This window comes from Scyliorhinus torazame, chromosome 15, assembly GCF_047496885.1.
Source record: "Scyliorhinus torazame isolate Kashiwa2021f chromosome 15, sScyTor2.1, whole genome shotgun sequence".
In the NCBI taxonomy this organism is placed as follows: Eukaryota; Metazoa; Chordata; class Chondrichthyes; order Carcharhiniformes; family Scyliorhinidae; genus Scyliorhinus; species Scyliorhinus torazame.
In genome coordinates, this window is record NC_092721.1 from 203,083,027 (window position 1) to 203,100,103 (window position 17,077).

Sequence of the window (17,077 nt, forward strand, 5' to 3'; positions counted from 1 at the left end):
AGCAGATACCTGGGAACCCCACCAACTGGAGGTTCCCCTCAAGTCGCTCACCATCCTGACTGGGAAATATATCGCCGTTCCTTCACTGTCGCTGGGTCAAACTCCTGGAACTCCCTCCCAAATAGCACTGTGGGTGTACCTACACCTCACGGACTGCAGCCGCTGAAGAAGGCAGCTCACCACCACCTTCTCAAGGGCAATTAGGGATGGGCAACAATTGCTGGCCTCGTCACTGACACCCACATCCCTTGTGTGAATGAGAGTCCACACCATCTTGTATCTTTCTGCTTTTGCCACCTTGGCCAAAACATAACATAAGAACTAGGAGCAGGAGTCGGCCATCTGGCCCCTCGAGGCTGCTCCGCTATTCAATAAAATCATGGCTGATCTTTTGTGGACTCAGCTCCACTTGCCCGCCCGCTCACCATAACCCTTAATTCCTTTACTGTTCACAAATCTATCTATCTTTGCCTTAAAGACATTCAGCGAGGTAGCGTCAGCTGCTTCACTGGGCAGGGAATTCCACAGATTCACGACCCTTTGGGTGAAGAAGTTCCTCCTCAACTCAGTCCTAAATCTGCCCCCCCCTTATTTTGAGGCTATGCACCCTCGTTCTAGTTTGTCCCGTCAGTGGAAACAACCTCCCTGCTTCTATCCTATCTATTCCCTTCATAATTTTATATGTTTCTATAAGATCCCCCCTCATTCTTCGAAATTCCAATGAGTATAGTCCCAGTCTACTCAGTCTCTCCTCTTCAGCCAATACTCTCAACTCTGGACTCAACCTAGTGAATCTCCTCTGCACGCCCTCCAGTGCCAGTACATCCTTTCTCAGGTAAGGAGACCAAAACTGTACACAGTACTCCAGGTGTAGCCTCACCGGGACCCTATACAGCTGCAACATAACCTCCCTGCTTTTAAACTCCATCCCTCTAACAATGAAGGACAACATTCCATTTGCCCTCCTAATTACCTGCTGCACCTGCAAACCAGCTTTTTGTGATTCATGCACAAGGACACCCAGGTCCCTCTGCACGGCAGCATGCTGCCATTTGTTACTATTTAAACAATAGTCCATTTTGCTGATATTCCTACCAAAATGGATGCCTCACATTTACCAACATTGTCCTCCATCTGCCAGACCCTTGCCCACTTACATCCCTCTGCAGACTTTCAGTGTCCTCTGCACACTTTGCTCTGCCACTCATCTTAGTGTCATCTGCGAACTTTGACACATTACAATTGGTCCCCAACTCCAGATCACCTATGTAAATTGTAAACAATTGCGGGCCCAACACTGATCCCTGAGGCACACTACGAGCTACTGATCGCCAACCAGAAAAACACCCATTTATCCCCACTCTTTGCTTTCTATTAGTTAACCAATCCTATACCCATGCTAATACATTAGCCGAAACAGCATGCATCATTATCTTATTCAGCAGCCTTTTGTGCGGCACCTTGTTGAATGCCTTCTGGAAATCCAGATACACCGGGCGGGATTCTCTAATCCTGCGACAGAGTGTCCACACCGTCATAAACCGCGTTGTGTTTTACAACAGCGTGAACGGGCCGCTGGACGGGCCAGGACTAATTCTGGCCCCTACAGGGGGCCAGCACGGCGCTGGAGCGATTCGCGCCGGTCCAGCTGACGATCCCGGCTGGAACTGTGCGCCGCAAGATCCGCACATTCGCAATGGCGGCGGCACCAACACGCGCATGCGCAGTGACCTCCTTCAACGCACCGACCCCGACTCAACATGGCGCAGGGCCGGCGTGTAGGAAAGGAGGCCCCCAGCCACAGAGGGCGGCCCGCCGATCGGTGGATTCCGATCACGGGCCAGGCCACATCGGAGCCCCCCCCCCCAAAGGCCGCCACCCGACACTTCAACGCCGGCTCGGCCGGCGGGACCCAATTTCATTGCCGCTCGGCCAATCTGGGCCGGAGAATCACGGGGGGGGGGGTGCGTAGAGCCACCCGCAACCGGTGGCAAGCCAACCACGCTGGCGCCAATGGCGCCGATTCTCTGCTCTGCGGAGAATCGCGTGCCGGCTTCGGGGCGGTGTGGCCCGGTCGCCGGGATTCTCCGGCCCGGCCCAGGGCTGGGAGAATCCCGCCCACCATATCTACCGGCTCGCCGTTGTCCACAGCGCTCGTAATGTCCTCAAAGAATTCCAGTAAATTAGTTAAACATGACCTACTTCACGAACCCATGCTCCGACTGCCCAATGGGACCATTTCTATCCAGATGTCTCGCTGTTTCTTTCTTTATGATAGATTCAAGCATTTTCCCCACTACAGAAGTTAAGCTTACCGGCCCATAATGGCGTCACATTTGCTGTTTTCCAATCTGCCGGAACTGCCCCAGAGTCCAGCTATTTTTGGTAAATTACCACGAGAGCATTTGCTATTTCCCCCACCATCTGTTTTAGCCCCCTGGGACGCATTCCATCAGGGCCTGGAGACTTGTCTACCGTTAGCCCCATTAGCTAACACGACCTCCTTCGTGACAATGATCGTTTCTAGGTCCTCACCTGCTATAACCTCCTTGTTAACAGTTTTTGGCATGTTATTTGTGTCTTCCACTGCGAAGACCCAAACAAACATGAGGTGACAACACCTCCAACCTGAGAGCAGGACCCAGTGAGTGATTTCTGTATTTCCTGCTCCTTTTCACTCGACTCTGAGCTCTGTACCATCCTCTTCATGGGCGGATACCCTTGTCTTAGGCTCTCTTCTAGCTCTATGGTCCTCTATGGGCCGGGTCGGAGAGTTGCCGGGATAGGAGCGCAATTCACGCGAGGCCGCTCTGACGCCGGTCCACCATTGGCGCCGGTATGGTCGGCGCGGCACCGGTCGGGGCCCATTCTACGCCCCCCCCCCCCCCCCCGGCGATTCTCCGTGCGCGATGGGTCGGGTGGCCGCCGAGATAGGCCGATGTCCCGCCGGCGCCGTTCACGTGTGGTCCTACCTCGGCGTTCATCCCGCGGGGAGCAGCCTGGTGGGGGGAGGGGGGCTCCGACCCCGGGGGGGGTGGGGGGGGCCTCTACAGTGCCCTGGCCAGCGATCGGGGCCTACTGATCGGCGGGCGGGCTTATCCTGGTGGGGGCCTATGTTCCTCCGCGCCAGGCCCCTGAAGATCTCCACCATGTTGCGTCGGGGCCGGGGCGGAGAAGGCAACCCATGCGCATACGCAAATTCGCGCCGGCCGCAGCGCGCATGCGCAGACCCGCGGCGCCCATTCTGATGCCCGTATCGGCAACTGGAGCTGCGTGGCTCACTCCAGTGCCGTGCTGGCCCCCTGTAAACGTGACGCCGTTTACGACGGCCTCAACACTTAGCCTCAGGATCAGAGAACCCCGCCCCGTGTGTGCCACGTGGGGCTCACCCTGGGGCACAGAGTTAGAATGGGCCAAGCACAGCCACACTGCCCGGCTACGCTGTCAACATGCCAATTCTTCAATCAATGGATTGGTGTCAGCCTCTGATATTGGGTTTGAACCTTGCTCCGGGCAGTCGCAGCAAGTGGAGACCCGAACTCTGGGTGACATCCAGCAGTTCCCAGCAGGATGCTAACGGTCAGGAACTCACTGCTACAGGGGTGGTGGAAGCGGAGAAAATGGCCCGAATTCTCCGGTCCCCCAGCCGCGTATTCCTCGGCCGCACGTCGTTCGCTGGCGGTGGGAACCTCTGTTCCCGCCGCTGTCAATGGGAAGTCGCATTGAGGTCACGCCGCCGGGAAACCCATGGGTGGGGGTGCGTTGCCCCGCGGGACCAGGCAATCTCTCCGCCAGCGAACAGCCACAGATATCCGGCCAATCGATGAATTCCACAGGAAACTAGATGACCGTTTGAGGGGAGTTGACTTGGAGGATTCGGGAATGGGGTGGGGGGGGGGGGGGGAGATGGCTTGAAGGGCCAAATGACCCCATTCTGCTTCGTCGTGATGACTCTCCACGGGAGAAGCTTCGGCATTGTACACAATCGCAAAGTTATCACTCGTCCTTCAATATCCTTCAGAGGGAGCGTGGCAGAGATTTATTAGACTTGTCTGTGCGATCATCTAGTGGTTAATTTTCGGCCATTTCAGTGAGGGGCAGTTGTCCCGCTCGGCCATTTCAGTGAGGGGCAGTTGTCCCGCTCGGCCATTTCAGTGAGGGGCAGTTGTCTCGCTCGGCCATTTCAGTGAGGGGCAGTTGTCTCGCTCGGCCATTTCAGTGAGGGGCAGTTGACTCACTCGGCAATTTCAGTGAGGGGCAGTTGTCTCGCTCGGCCATTTCAGTGAGGGGCAGTTATCCCACTTGGCCATTTCAGTGAGGGGCAGTTGTCCCACTTGGCCATTTCAGTGAGGGGCAGTTGTCCCCGCTCGGCCATTTCAGTGAGGGGCAGTTGTCTCGCTCGGCCATTTCAGTGAGGGGCAGTTGTCCCTCTCGGCCATTTCAGTGAGGGGCAGTTGTCCAGCTCGGCCATTTCAGTGAGGGGCAGTTGTTTCGCTCGGCCATTTCAGTGAGGGGCAGTTGTCTCGCTCGGCCATTTCAGTGAGGGGCAGTTGTCCAGCTCGGCCATTTCAGTGAGGGGCAGTTGTTTCGCTCGGCCATTTCAGTGAGGGGCAGTTGTCCCGCTCGGCCATTTCAGTGAGGGGCAGTTAAGAGTCAACCACATTGCTGTGGGTCTGGAGTCACATGTAGGCTAGACCGGGTAAGGGAGGCAGATTTCCTTCCCTAAAGGACATTAGTGAACCAGATGGGTTTTTACACCAGAGTCACAGAATCTTCACAGTGCACAACTGGTCACTCGGCCTATCGAGCTTACACTGGTTCTCTGAAAGAACGTTCTACCAAGTCCCACGCGCCTGCCTTATCCTGGCAACCTTGCACATTCTCTCTTTCCAGGTAGCAATCCAATGCCTTTGAATACCTCGACTAACCCTGCCTCCACCACCCTCTCAGCAAGTTCATTCCAGGCTCCAACCATCCTCTGCGTGGAAATCCTTTTCCTCACATCACTTCTACTCATGTTGTCCAACATTTTGAATCTGTGTCCCTTGAGTTATTGACGTACCTTTGCGAGAGAACAATTTCTCACTACTTATTATGTCCATGCCCCTCAGCATCTTGAGCCCCTCTGTCAAGTCTCCTTTCCGCCTTCTTTTCTACAATTCGGAAAACAGATCCAACCTCTCAAATCTATCCCCATAGCTGTGACATTATAGAAATGTTCAGTATACAAAGGGTTAATGTCATGTTACAATTAACCACTAGATGGAGCTAGATGCAGTATTATATAAAGCACTGACTCTCAGGCTTCTGGGAGGAAGAGTGAAGGCTGGAGTGGTGTGCGTCGGAGAGACCTAGAGGAATAGAGCACAGTTAGAGTTAGAGTGTAGCGACTAGTGTTAGTAGATTACTATAATTATTGTTTACTATAGGAGGAAGTGGTCAAGCTTAATTTAAGTCGTGCAAATAAAAGTTAGCTTTGTTAATTAACTTAGTTTCTGTGGTCTTTGTGAACACTACGACATCCATCCTGATAACAGAATCACAAAGAACACCACAATAGCTACAGTTCCTTATCCCTGGAATCATTCGATTCGGTAGCCTCATGCTCATGAGTCTTGAAACTAGCTTTTTCAATTCCAGATTTAGTTCATTAAATTTGAGTTTGAATTCTGCAGCCAGTGTGTTGGGATTTGAACCCATCTGTCTGGATCAATAGCCCAGGCCCTCTGGGCCACGGGTCGATCAGACAGTACGAGGCACAAAAGGACATGGGAACGGTCAAGTGGTACTCCAGTTACGTGGGACGGAAAAGGAGACCCTGGCCGGGATTTCAGGCCTAGCCCACCACTGGGAGCATCCAGTCCCGCCAATAGTCAAAGACTGCTCTGCCCCCCCCCCCCCCCCCACCACCCCCACTCCCTGTACTAGGGAAGCGTAAACAACAGGGTCAGTGCCCGCTTGGGACACGCCCAGCCATCCAGGCACCCGCCCCTTTATTGGTTCGAATCGAACACAGTGATCAGGGATCACCCAATTAGTGGGGTCCAAACTGAAGGACCGCCTAAAAGAGCGCGAAAACCCCCAAGCATAAGAGAGTCCACCATGCGTTCGTCCTCTTTTGGACCTGGTGCCCCGGCCACGACCATCGCCAATCGCAGCACCACCAGAGGCAAGTCCAAGTTCAACGCCCGCTACCAGACGGGTGAGCCCAGCTGAGCAGCAGTTACTCCTACAGACTCGATAGATCCAGAATCGAACAGTGGCCACTGTTCCTCTGACCCAAGCCGGGTGCCTGAAGTTAAGTACAGGTTGTCTTAGTTGATAGGTGTAGTTAACTAGTAGTGTTTATGTTGCATGACTAATTGTGTGTAAATAAAGTACCCTTGACCTTGAACTAACTAACTGGTGTTTGGCTCTTTGATCGATAGCCGGCTGAACCTTGTGGTGGTATCATTTGATACCTGGCAACTCTGAGCAATATAATATTGATATCCAAAGGAAGGAGGGCAACCTCACTGATTGCCATAGTTACAGTAGGTCCACAGAAAAGGCAACACCCCACCCACCCCCACCCCCACCCCACAGCAAGATCCCACAGCCTGCAACCTGCTGATCTGTTTTTCTGTGCTGTCGGTTGAGGGATAGACGGTGGACCCGGCCTCTCCGGGAAGATCTTCCGTGCTCTTCATCCAGCAACGCCACGGGATCCCTCGCGTCCACCTGAGGGGGCTGACGGGGCCTTGTTTTCGAAGTGTCACCCAAAAGGCTCCTCCGACAGTGAAGCCCTCCCTTGGCCCGGCAGTGGGGGTGTCAGCCTAGATTATAGGCTCGCATCATCTCTGGAGCGGGGCTTGAACCAGCAACCGTGTGACTCAGAGCCGAGGGAGGGCTGCCCACTGACTCATAAACAGCCAGAGCGCCTGACTGGGAAGTGTTTCGAATAACATTTCACTGATAGGATATATATTTAGAACGCAAAGAACAGAACACAAAATACAGAAAAGGTGACAAGAAGGGCAGTCAGAAAGATCTGAAAACACTTTGCTGGCGGTCGGTTAAGAGAAAATGGAAGCATGAAGCGACAATTTAATTGCATCTTAACACAGAAAGGAGGTGCAGACGTTGCTGATGTGGGATTTATTGGACGGAGGGGAGAGCGTTGGGGTGTTGAGAAGCGGTTGGGCCCCAGTGTGTGCTGCGAGGGGGAGGCGTATCAAACTGAGTCATGTCTCAAATGGTGTCGTAAAGCCTGTCACAGATCAAGGTTAAAATACTGCCACCTTCTCGACCTCCGATGCAAAGGCCTGGCGGTTTTATTAATTCTATGACATGCTGCGCTCCTTTAGACAGCCAGGGGAGATATATATCACCAGAGCAGGTCGCTGTTTAATTAAAAGTAAAAATTTAATCTCCTCCAGTCATCAAATCATTCCATATTGCACTGAGCTAGGTTCAGGGTCCTGATAAGTGCAACGTGGCTGGAAGTGACACTTTACGAAGCCCACTTTAGACAATTGCAGCCTCTTTCACCCTGTCAGAAATCTGTTCAGTCACTGAGCCCTCGAGCAGGGCACAGCCTGTCCCTTTTTACTAACACCTCACCATTTCCTTCACCTTCCCCAGCTTTTCATCATAGAATTTACAGTGCAGAAGGAGGCCATTCGGCCCATCGAGTCTGCACCGTCTCTTGGAACGAGCACCCTACCCAAGGTCCACACCTCCACCCTATCACCATAACCCAGCAACCCCACCCAACACTAAGGGCAATTTTGGACACTAAGGGCAACCTATCGGGCTGCATCACAGCCTGGTATGGCAACTGCTCGGCCCAGGACCGCAAGAAACTTCAGAGAGCCGTGAACACCGCCCAGTCCATCACACGAACCTGCCTCCCATCCATTGACTCCATCTACACCTCCCGCTGCCTGGGGAAAGCAGGCAGCATAATCAAAGACCCCTCCCACCCGGCTTACTCACTCTTCCAACTTCTTCCATCGGGCAGGAGATACAGAAGTCTGAGAACACGCACGAACAGACTCAAAAACAGCTTCTTCCCCACTGTCACCAGACTCCTAAATGACCCTCTTATGGACTGACCTCATTAACACTACACCCTGTATGCTTCATCCGATGCCGGTGCTTATGTAGTTACATTGTATATGTTGTGTTGCCCTATTATGTATTTTCTTTTATTTCCTTTTCTTCTCATGTACTTAATGATCTGTTGAGCTGCTCGCAGAAAAATACTTTTCACTGTACCTCGGTACACGTGACAATAAACAAATCCAATCCAATCCAATTTATCATTGCCAATCCACCCAACCTGCACATCTTTGGACTGTGGGAGGAAACCCACGCACACACGGGGAGGATGTGCAGACTCCGCACAGACGGTGACCCAAGCCGGAATTGAACCTGGGACCCTGGAGCTGTGAAGCAATTGTGCTAACCACAATGCTACCGTGCTGCCATTTCATGTTGGCAGTTAGTGTCGTGGAAATGCCTCAGCACTAGAAATGCTAGAGGCCCCAGGCTAACGATGTGGGGGGACAAAGGTTCACATCTCCGTCACGGCAACTGGGGGAATTTTAATTAAACTAACAAAATCCGGAACAGAAAGCTAGTCTGAGGAATGGCGACCATGAAACTATCATCAACTGCGGTAAAAACCCACCTGGGTCACCAATGACCCTTAGGGAAGGAAATCTGCCGTCCTTCCCCGGCCTGGCCTACATGTGACTCCAGACCCACAGCAAAGTGGTTGACTCTTAACTGGCCGAGCGAGACACTCGGGTTCCAGGGCAATTAGGGATGGGCAATAAATACTAGCCGAGCCAGTGACACATCCCGTAAACGAATAAAGAGGTGTTTCAATGTGATATACAAAGGGATTTATATACATACGGAAGCAATAGTGTCACGGTATATAGTGTGTGTGGGTGAGTGGGAGAGAGTGTAAAGGAAAGTACTTGGGCAAGATTCCAGCTGTTCATCCTGGCGGGATGTTCCAGTCCCGTTCACAGCGCACCCCCGGCATTCCCGGCGGATTGGGGTGGATTCAATGGGAAATCCCATTGACAGCCACGGAGGCAGAAGGTCCTGCGGCTGGCCAAAGGCGGGACAATTCCCAGCCCTGAGATACATGTCACCGCGGAGACCCAGAGTGTCTCGCCCCATGGGTGTGCACAGTACCTTTCACACTGATGCACATCACTAAACACTAAACACTAAACTAAATCACCTGTGAAGTACTGTCACGGCTGTGAGGTGGCAAACAAAGCAGCCAATTTGTGCACAGGGAGATCTCACAAACAGCAGTGAAATAATCAGCGGATAATCTGTTCCTGCGAGAAATATCAGACAGAGTAAGGTCTCATGACAAAACAGTCTGAGGGGATCTAACAGTGCAGCACTCCCTCAGTACTGACCCTCTGACAGTGCGGCACTCCCTCAGTACTGACCCTCTGACAGTGCGGCACTCCCTCAGTACTGACCCTCTGACAGTGCAGCACTCCCTCAGTACTGACCCTCTGACAGTGCAGAATTCCCTCAGCACTGACCCCCTGACAGTCCCGCACTCCCTCAGTACTGACCCTCTGACAGTGCAGCACTCCCTCAGTACTGACCCTCTGACAGTGCAGCACTCCCTCAGTACTGACCCCCTGACAGTGCAGCACTCCCTCAGTACTGACCCCCTGACAGTGCGGCACTCCCTCAGTACTGACCCTCTGACAGTGCAGCACTCCCTCAGTACTGACCCTCTGACAGTGCGGCACTCCCTCAGTACTGACCCTCTGACAGTGCCGCGCTCCCTCAGTACTGACCCCCTGACAGTGCGGCACTCCCTCAGTACTGACCCTCTGACAGTGCAGAACTCCCTCAGCACCTACCCTCTGACAGTGCAGCACTCCCTCAGGACTGACCCTCTGACAGTGCAGCACTCCCTCAGTACTGACCCTCTGACAGTGCAGCACTCCCTCAGCACTGACCCTCTGACAGTGCAGCACTCCCTCAGCACTGACCCTCTGACAGTGCAGCACTCCCTCAGCACTGACCCTCTGACAGTGCAGCACTCCCTCAGTACTGACCCTCTAACAGTGCAGCACTCCCTCAGCACTGACCCTCTGACAGTGCGGCACTCCCTCAGTACTGACCCTCTGACAGTGCGGCACTCCCTCAGTACTGACCCTCTGACAGTGCAGCACTCCCTCAGTACTGACCCACTGACAGTGCAGCACTCCCTCAGCACTGACCCTCTGACAGGGCAGCACTCCCTCAGTACTGACCCTCTGACAGTGCAGCACTCCCTCAGCACTGACCCTCTGACAGGGCAGCACTCCCTCAGTACTGACCCTCTGACAGCGCAGCACTCCCTCAGTACTGACCCTCTGACAGTGCAGCACTCCCTCAGTACTGACCCTCTGACACTGCAACACTCCCTCAGTACTGACCCTCTGACAGTGCAGCACTCCCTCAGTACTGACCCTCTGACACTGCAACACTCCCTCAGTACTGACCCTCTGACAGTGCAGCACTCCCTCAGTACTGACCCTCTGACAGTGCAGCACTCCCTCAGTACTGACCCTCTGACAGTGCAGCACTCCCTCAGTACTGACCCTCTGACAGTACAGCACTCCCTCAGTACTGACCCACTGACAGTGCAGCACTCCCTCAGTACTGACCCTCTGACAGTGCAGCACTCCCTCAGTACTGACCCTCCGACAGTGCGGCACTCCCTCAGTACTGACCCTCACAGCACATCATTTATTGCCCATGACTAATTGCCCTTGCAAAGGTGAGGGCATGCTATCTTCTTGGACCGCAACAGTCCATGAGGTGTAGGTACACCCGCAGTGCTGCTAGGGAGAGAGTTCTAGGAATTTGACCCAGCGACGGTAAAGGAACGGGGATATATTTCCAAGTGAGGGTGGTGAGTGGCTTGGAGGGGAGCTTCTTGGTTTGGAGGTGGTGTTCCCATGTATCTGATGCCCTTGTCCCTCTAGATTTCAGTGGTTTTGGATTTGGACACTGTTGTTAAAGGAAGCTTGGTGAGTCCCTGTCGTGCACCTTGAGAATGGTACACACGGCCTCCACTGTGTGTCGGTGGTGGAGGGGGTGAATCCTTGTGGATGAGATGCCAACCAGGTCAGCTGCTTTGTCCTGGATAGTGTTGAGCTTCTTGAGTGTTGGAGCCGCACTCATCCAGGCAAGTGGAGAGTATTCCATCACACTCCTGACTTGTGCCTTGTAGGTGGTGAACAGGCTTTGGGGGGTCGGGAGGTGGGGTACGCCACAGGATTCCCAGCCTCTGGTATGTTGTAGTGTAATCTGTGCCCCCTGTTGTGAGATGACATTAATGTGGAGACTAGAACTATATGCAGTACTCTCGCTGTGGTCTAACGAGTGTTTTATGCAGTTCCAGCACAGCACCTGATACTCTTCGCCTTGGGAAATGGAGGAAGCTATCCTATCAGTCTTCTGAACCACCTGATCCAGCCGTGTAACCATGGATCGGTGCACATTCACTCTAACGTCCCTCTATTTCTCCACACCGCTCAGCATCCGAACATTTATTGTGTATTCCGTTGCCTGACAGGGCCTCCGGATTCTCCACATTCAATGCCATTTCCCGCATTTCTGGCCATGGGAACATTCCATATGCAACATCCCTGAAATCGCCACTTGCCGAATCGATCTCGCCGCGTACCTTAACCGCCCTTCCTTGGACATCTCATGTGGAGGGTTGTCACACAGCAACTTGTTTGAGCTGACGTCCAAGAGGTAGATGAAAATGTTCTCCTGCCAGAAAGGAAGAGTCGGGAAGACATCAACAAACTTACACCAACATCGAGAGAGATTCTTCCACACAGCAGTGAGGGAGGTCATTCATCCCATCAGGCCTGCGCCGCCCGTTATAACGTAGCCCCACTTACACTCTGTCCACATAGTCCTGCAAATATTTACCTTTCAATTATTTCTTAAATTGCCTTTTGAAAGTGATTATCAAATCAGACAGTTAATAGCGCAGCATAACACTGGACCCACAAAAAAGCTCCCACTACACTGTCCCCATCAAACACCCCCAGGACAGGTACAGCACAGGGTTAGATACAGAGTAAAGCTCCCTCTACACTGTCCCCATCAAACACTCCCACGACAGGTACAGCACGGGGTTAGATACAGAGTAAAGCTCCCTCTACACTGTCCCCAGCAAACACTCCCAGGACAGGTACAGCACGGGGTTAGATACAGAGTAAAGCTCCCTCTACACTGTCCCTATCAAACACTCCCAGGACAGGTACAGCACAGGGTTAGACACAGAGTAAAGCTCCCTCTACACTGTCCCCATCAAACACTCCCACGACAGGTACAGCACGGGGTTAGATACAGAGTAAAGCTCCCTCTACACTGTCCCCATCAAACACTCCCAGGACAGGTACAGCACGGGGTTAGATACAGAGTAAAGCTCCCTCTACACTGTCCCCATCAAACACTCCCAGGACAGGTACAGCACAGGGTTAGTTACAGAGTAAAGATCTTTCGACACTGTCCTCATCAAACACTCCCAGGACAGGTACAGCACGGGGTTAGATACAGAGTAAAGCTCCCTCTACACTGTCCCCATCAAACACTCCCAGGACAGGTACAGCACGGGGTTAGATACAGAGTAAAGCTCCCTCTACACTGTCCCCATCAAACACTCCCAGGACAGGTACAGCACGGGGTTAGATACAGAGTAAAGCTCCCTCTACACTGTCCCCATCAAACACTCCCAGGACAGGTACAGCACTGGGTTAGATACAGAGTAAAGCTCCCTCGACACTGTCCCCATCAAACACTCCCAGGACAGGTACAGCACGGTGTTACATACAGAGTAAAGCTCACTCTACACTGTCCCCATCAAACACTCTCAGGACAGGTACAGCATGGGGTTAGATACAGAGTAAAGCTCACTCTACACTGTCCTCATCAAACACTCCCAGAACAGGTACAGCACGGGGTTAGATACAGAGTAAAGCTCCCTCTACACTGTCCCCATCAAACACTCCCAGGACAGATACAGCACTGGGCTAGATACAGAGTAAAGCTCACTCTACACTGTCCCCATCAAACACTCCCAGGACAGGTACAGCACGGGGTTAGATACAGAGTAAAGCTCCCTCTACACTGTCCCCATCAAACACTCCCAGGACAGGTACAGCACGGGGTTAGATACAGAGTAAAGCTCCCTCTACACTGTCCCCATCAAACACTCCCAGGACAGGTACAGCACAGGGTTAGATACAGAGTAAAGATCTTTCTACACTGTCCTCATCAAACACTCCCAGGACAGGTACAGCACGGGGTTAGATACAGAGTAAAGCTCCCTCTACACTGTCCCCATCAAACACTGCCAGGACAGGTACAGCACAGGGTTAGTTACAGAGTAAAGATCTTTCTACACTGTCCTCATCAAACACTCCCAGGACAGGTACAGCACGGGGTTAGATACAGAGTAAAGCTCCCTCTACATTGTCCCCATCAAACACTCCCAGGACAGGTACAGCACGGGGTTAGATACAGAGTAAAGCTCCCTCTACACTGTCCCCATCAAACACTCCCAGGACAGGTACAGCACGGGGTTAGATACAGAGTAAAGCTCCCTCGACACTGTCCCCATCAAACACTCCCAGGACAGGTACAGCACTGGGTTAGATACAGAGTAAAGCTCACTCTACACTGTCCTCATCAAACTCTCCCAGAACAGGTACAGCACGGGGTTAGATACAGAGTAAAGCTCCCTCTACACTGTCCCCATCAAACACTCCCAGGACAGATACAGCACTGGGTTAGATACAGAGTAAAGCTCACTCTACACTGTCCCCATCAAACACCCCCAGGACAGGTACAGCACGTGGTTAGATACAGAATAAAGCTCCCTCTACACTGTCCCCATCAAACACTCCCAGGACAGGTATAGCACGGGGTTAGATACAGAGTAAAGCTCCCTCTACACTGTCCCCATCAAACACCCCCAGGACAGGTACAGCACGGGGTTAGATACAGAGTAAAGCTCCCTCTACACTGTCCCCATCAAACACCCCCAGGATAGATACAGCACGTGGTTAGATACAGAGTAAAGCTCCCTCGACACTGTCCCCATCAAAAACTCCCAGGACAGGTACAGCACGGGGTTAGATACAGAGTAAAGCTCACTCTACACTGTCCCCATCAAACACTCCCAGGACGGGTACAGCACGGGGTTAGATACAGAGTAAAGCTCCCTCTACACTGTCCCCATCAAACACTCCCAGGACAGGTACAGCACGGGGTTAGATACAGAGTAAAGCTCCCTCTACACTGTCCCCATCAAACACTCCCAGGACAGGTACAGCACGGGGTTAGATACAGAGTAAAGCTCCCTCTACACTGTCCCCATCAAACACTCCCAGGACAGGTACAGCACGGGGTTAGATACAGAGTAAAGCTCCCTCTACACTGTCCCCATCAAACACTCCCAGGACAGGTCCAGCACCGGGTTGGGTACTGAGCAAGATGTTATGCTGGAGGAGTGTTCGGGGGACAATGTCAGGGGAGATTTACCCTCTACATAACCTTCAATACAGCCTCGTGGATACTGCTGGAATAGTTTACACAGTGTCTGGGCTGTGCTTGAACCCAAAAGATGCAGTTTGAAAGATTGATTCATTTCCTGTGCAATAGTGAATTGAAATGAAATGAAAATTGCTTATTGTCACAAGGAGGCTTCAAATGAAGTTCCTGTGAAAAGCCCCTAGTCGCCACATTCCGGCGCCTGTTCGGGGAGGCTGGTACGGGAATTGAACCGCGCTGCTGGCCTGCCTTGGTCTGCTTTCAAAGCCAGCGATTTAGCCCTGTGCTAAACCAGCCCCTGGTCCTTGCTGATCTTCGGCCGCAGTTGCAACACCATCCCCACAGCCTCGAGGGGCAAGTGAGCAATGTGGAGGCAGTTGTAATGAGCTGGGGCCCAGCGGAGGGTCAGAGATTTCATTGGTTTCTGGTTTTTTGATGCAAATTGACACACAGCCAGACTTAGGAAAACAACAGTAATGCGTCGGGCGGGGGGGGGGGGGGGGGGGGGGATGATGGAGATATGTTCCCATTGACTGTTACTTACCACATTGGGAATGATTGTAGCGAGAACATCAGCAATGACAGCACGTAAGGAGAGGGTATCAATAACGGAAGCAAGTTCCAGCAGTGCATTCTGAAAAGACCAAATACAGTAAATTAGCACTTTACACTGAATTAATGGCAGAGAAAAGGATGGTGCACCTCCAATTAACCCTAACATGGATCTCTTTCAGACACAGAGTAAAGCTCCCTCTACACTGTCCCTATCAAACACTCCCAGGACAGGTACAGCACGGGGTTAGATACAGAGTAAAGCTCCCTCGACACTGTCCCCATCAAACACTCCCAGGACAGGTACAGCACGGGGTTAGATACAGAGTAAACCTCCCACTACACTGTCCCTATCAAACACTCCCAGGACAGGTACAGCACGGGGTTAGATACAGAGTAAAGCTCCCTCTCACTGTCCCCATCAAACACTCCCAGGACAGGTACAGCACGGGGTTAGATACAGAGTAAAGCTCCCTCGACACTGTCCCCATCAAACACTCCCAGGACAGGTACAGCACCGGGGTTAGATACAGAGTAAAGCTCCCTCTACACTGTCCCTATCAAACACTCCCAGGACAGGTACAGCACGGGGTTAGATACAGAATAAAGCTCCCTCTACACTGTCCCCATCAAACACTCCCAGGACAGGTACAGCACGGGGTTAGATACAGAGTAAAGCTCCCTCTCCACTGTCCCTATCAAACACTCCCAGGACAGGTACAGCACGGGGTTAGATACAGAGTAAAGCTCCCTCTACACTGTCCCCATCAAACACTCCCAGGACAGGTACAGCACGGGGTTAGATACAGAGTAAAGCTCCCTCTACACTGTCCCTATCAAACACTCCCAGGACAGGTACAGCACGGGGTTAGATACAGAATAAAGCTCCCTCTACACTGTCCCCATCAAACACTCCCAGGACAGGTACAGCACGGGGTTAGATACAGAGTAAAGCTCCCTCTCCACTGTCCCTATCAAACACTCCCAGGACAGGTACAGCACGGGGTTAGATACAGAGTAAAGCTCCCTCTACATTGTCCCCATCAAACACTCCCAGGACAGGTACAGCACGGGGTTAGATACAGAGTAAAGCTCCCTCTCCACTGTCCCCATCAAACACTCCCAGGACAGATACAGCACAGGGTTAGATACAGAGTAAAGCTCCCTCTACACTGTCCCCATCAAACACTCCCAGGACAGGTAGAGCACCGGGTTAGATACAGAGTAAAGCTCCCTCTACATTGTCCCCATCAAACACCCCCAGGACAGGTACAGCACAGGGGGTTAGTAAGGATGAGCGGGTCTTTGCATTGTGATTTGCCGAATGTGATGTTAAGGCAGCAGAAGTCTCCGTGATTATACATGATGAGCAGGAAGAGAGTGTTGGAGAGCTGAGATGCATTAGTTCCACTTCCAAAATGACGTAATGTCTCAATGCACCTTCGAGTGTTTTCCAAAAGGATTCTCCTCCTTGCTTCATCGGGACAAAAGGAATATCTTGGTCCTGGTGGAAGATCATCAATGTGTTGCATCAACTCTCTCGGCACCAATGCTGCCGGGACCTGCTGTGCATTTCCAGCATTTTGCTGTTTTTGCTGCTCAGTGTCTCAATCGATGCCCTCACCCCAGCCAGTCTGAACCATGCGCTGATCAGAGGGTGCAAACCCCCGGCAAAATATCCACAGTAATTAACGGTAATTGCCTGTGTTGTACCGCACACCAAACCCATCCACCCCTCTGCTCACTGACTTACACCGGCTTCGGTTTCATCCACACCTCGATTTTAAAATATTTCTCCACATGTGCAAATCCCTCCATGTCCTGTCTCCCTTCCCATCTCTGGAATCTCCTCCAGCCCCGCAACCCTCCAAGATCAACGCACTCCTCCAATTCTGGCCTCTCGAATCTCCCCCGATTTTAATCGCTGCACCCT

At 52.4% G+C, this 17,077-nt stretch overlaps 1 protein-coding gene across 14 annotated transcripts in view; it reads right to left on the reverse strand.

Moving 5' to 3' along the window:
* pde2a (phosphodiesterase 2A) overlaps window positions 1-17,077 on the reverse strand; it is a 698,440-nt gene that overhangs the window by 349,736 nt on the left and 331,627 nt on the right. For all 14 annotated transcript variants that reach the window (XM_072477464.1, XM_072477463.1, XM_072477456.1 and 11 more), the window contains 2 exons: window positions 15,137-15,226; window positions 11,708-11,799 (listed from right to left, as the gene is read on the reverse strand). In XM_072477464.1, the coding sequence (XP_072333565.1) occupies window positions 11,708-11,799; window positions 15,137-15,226 (182 nt within the window). The remainder of the gene's footprint in view (window positions 1-11,707; window positions 11,800-15,136; window positions 15,227-17,077) is intronic.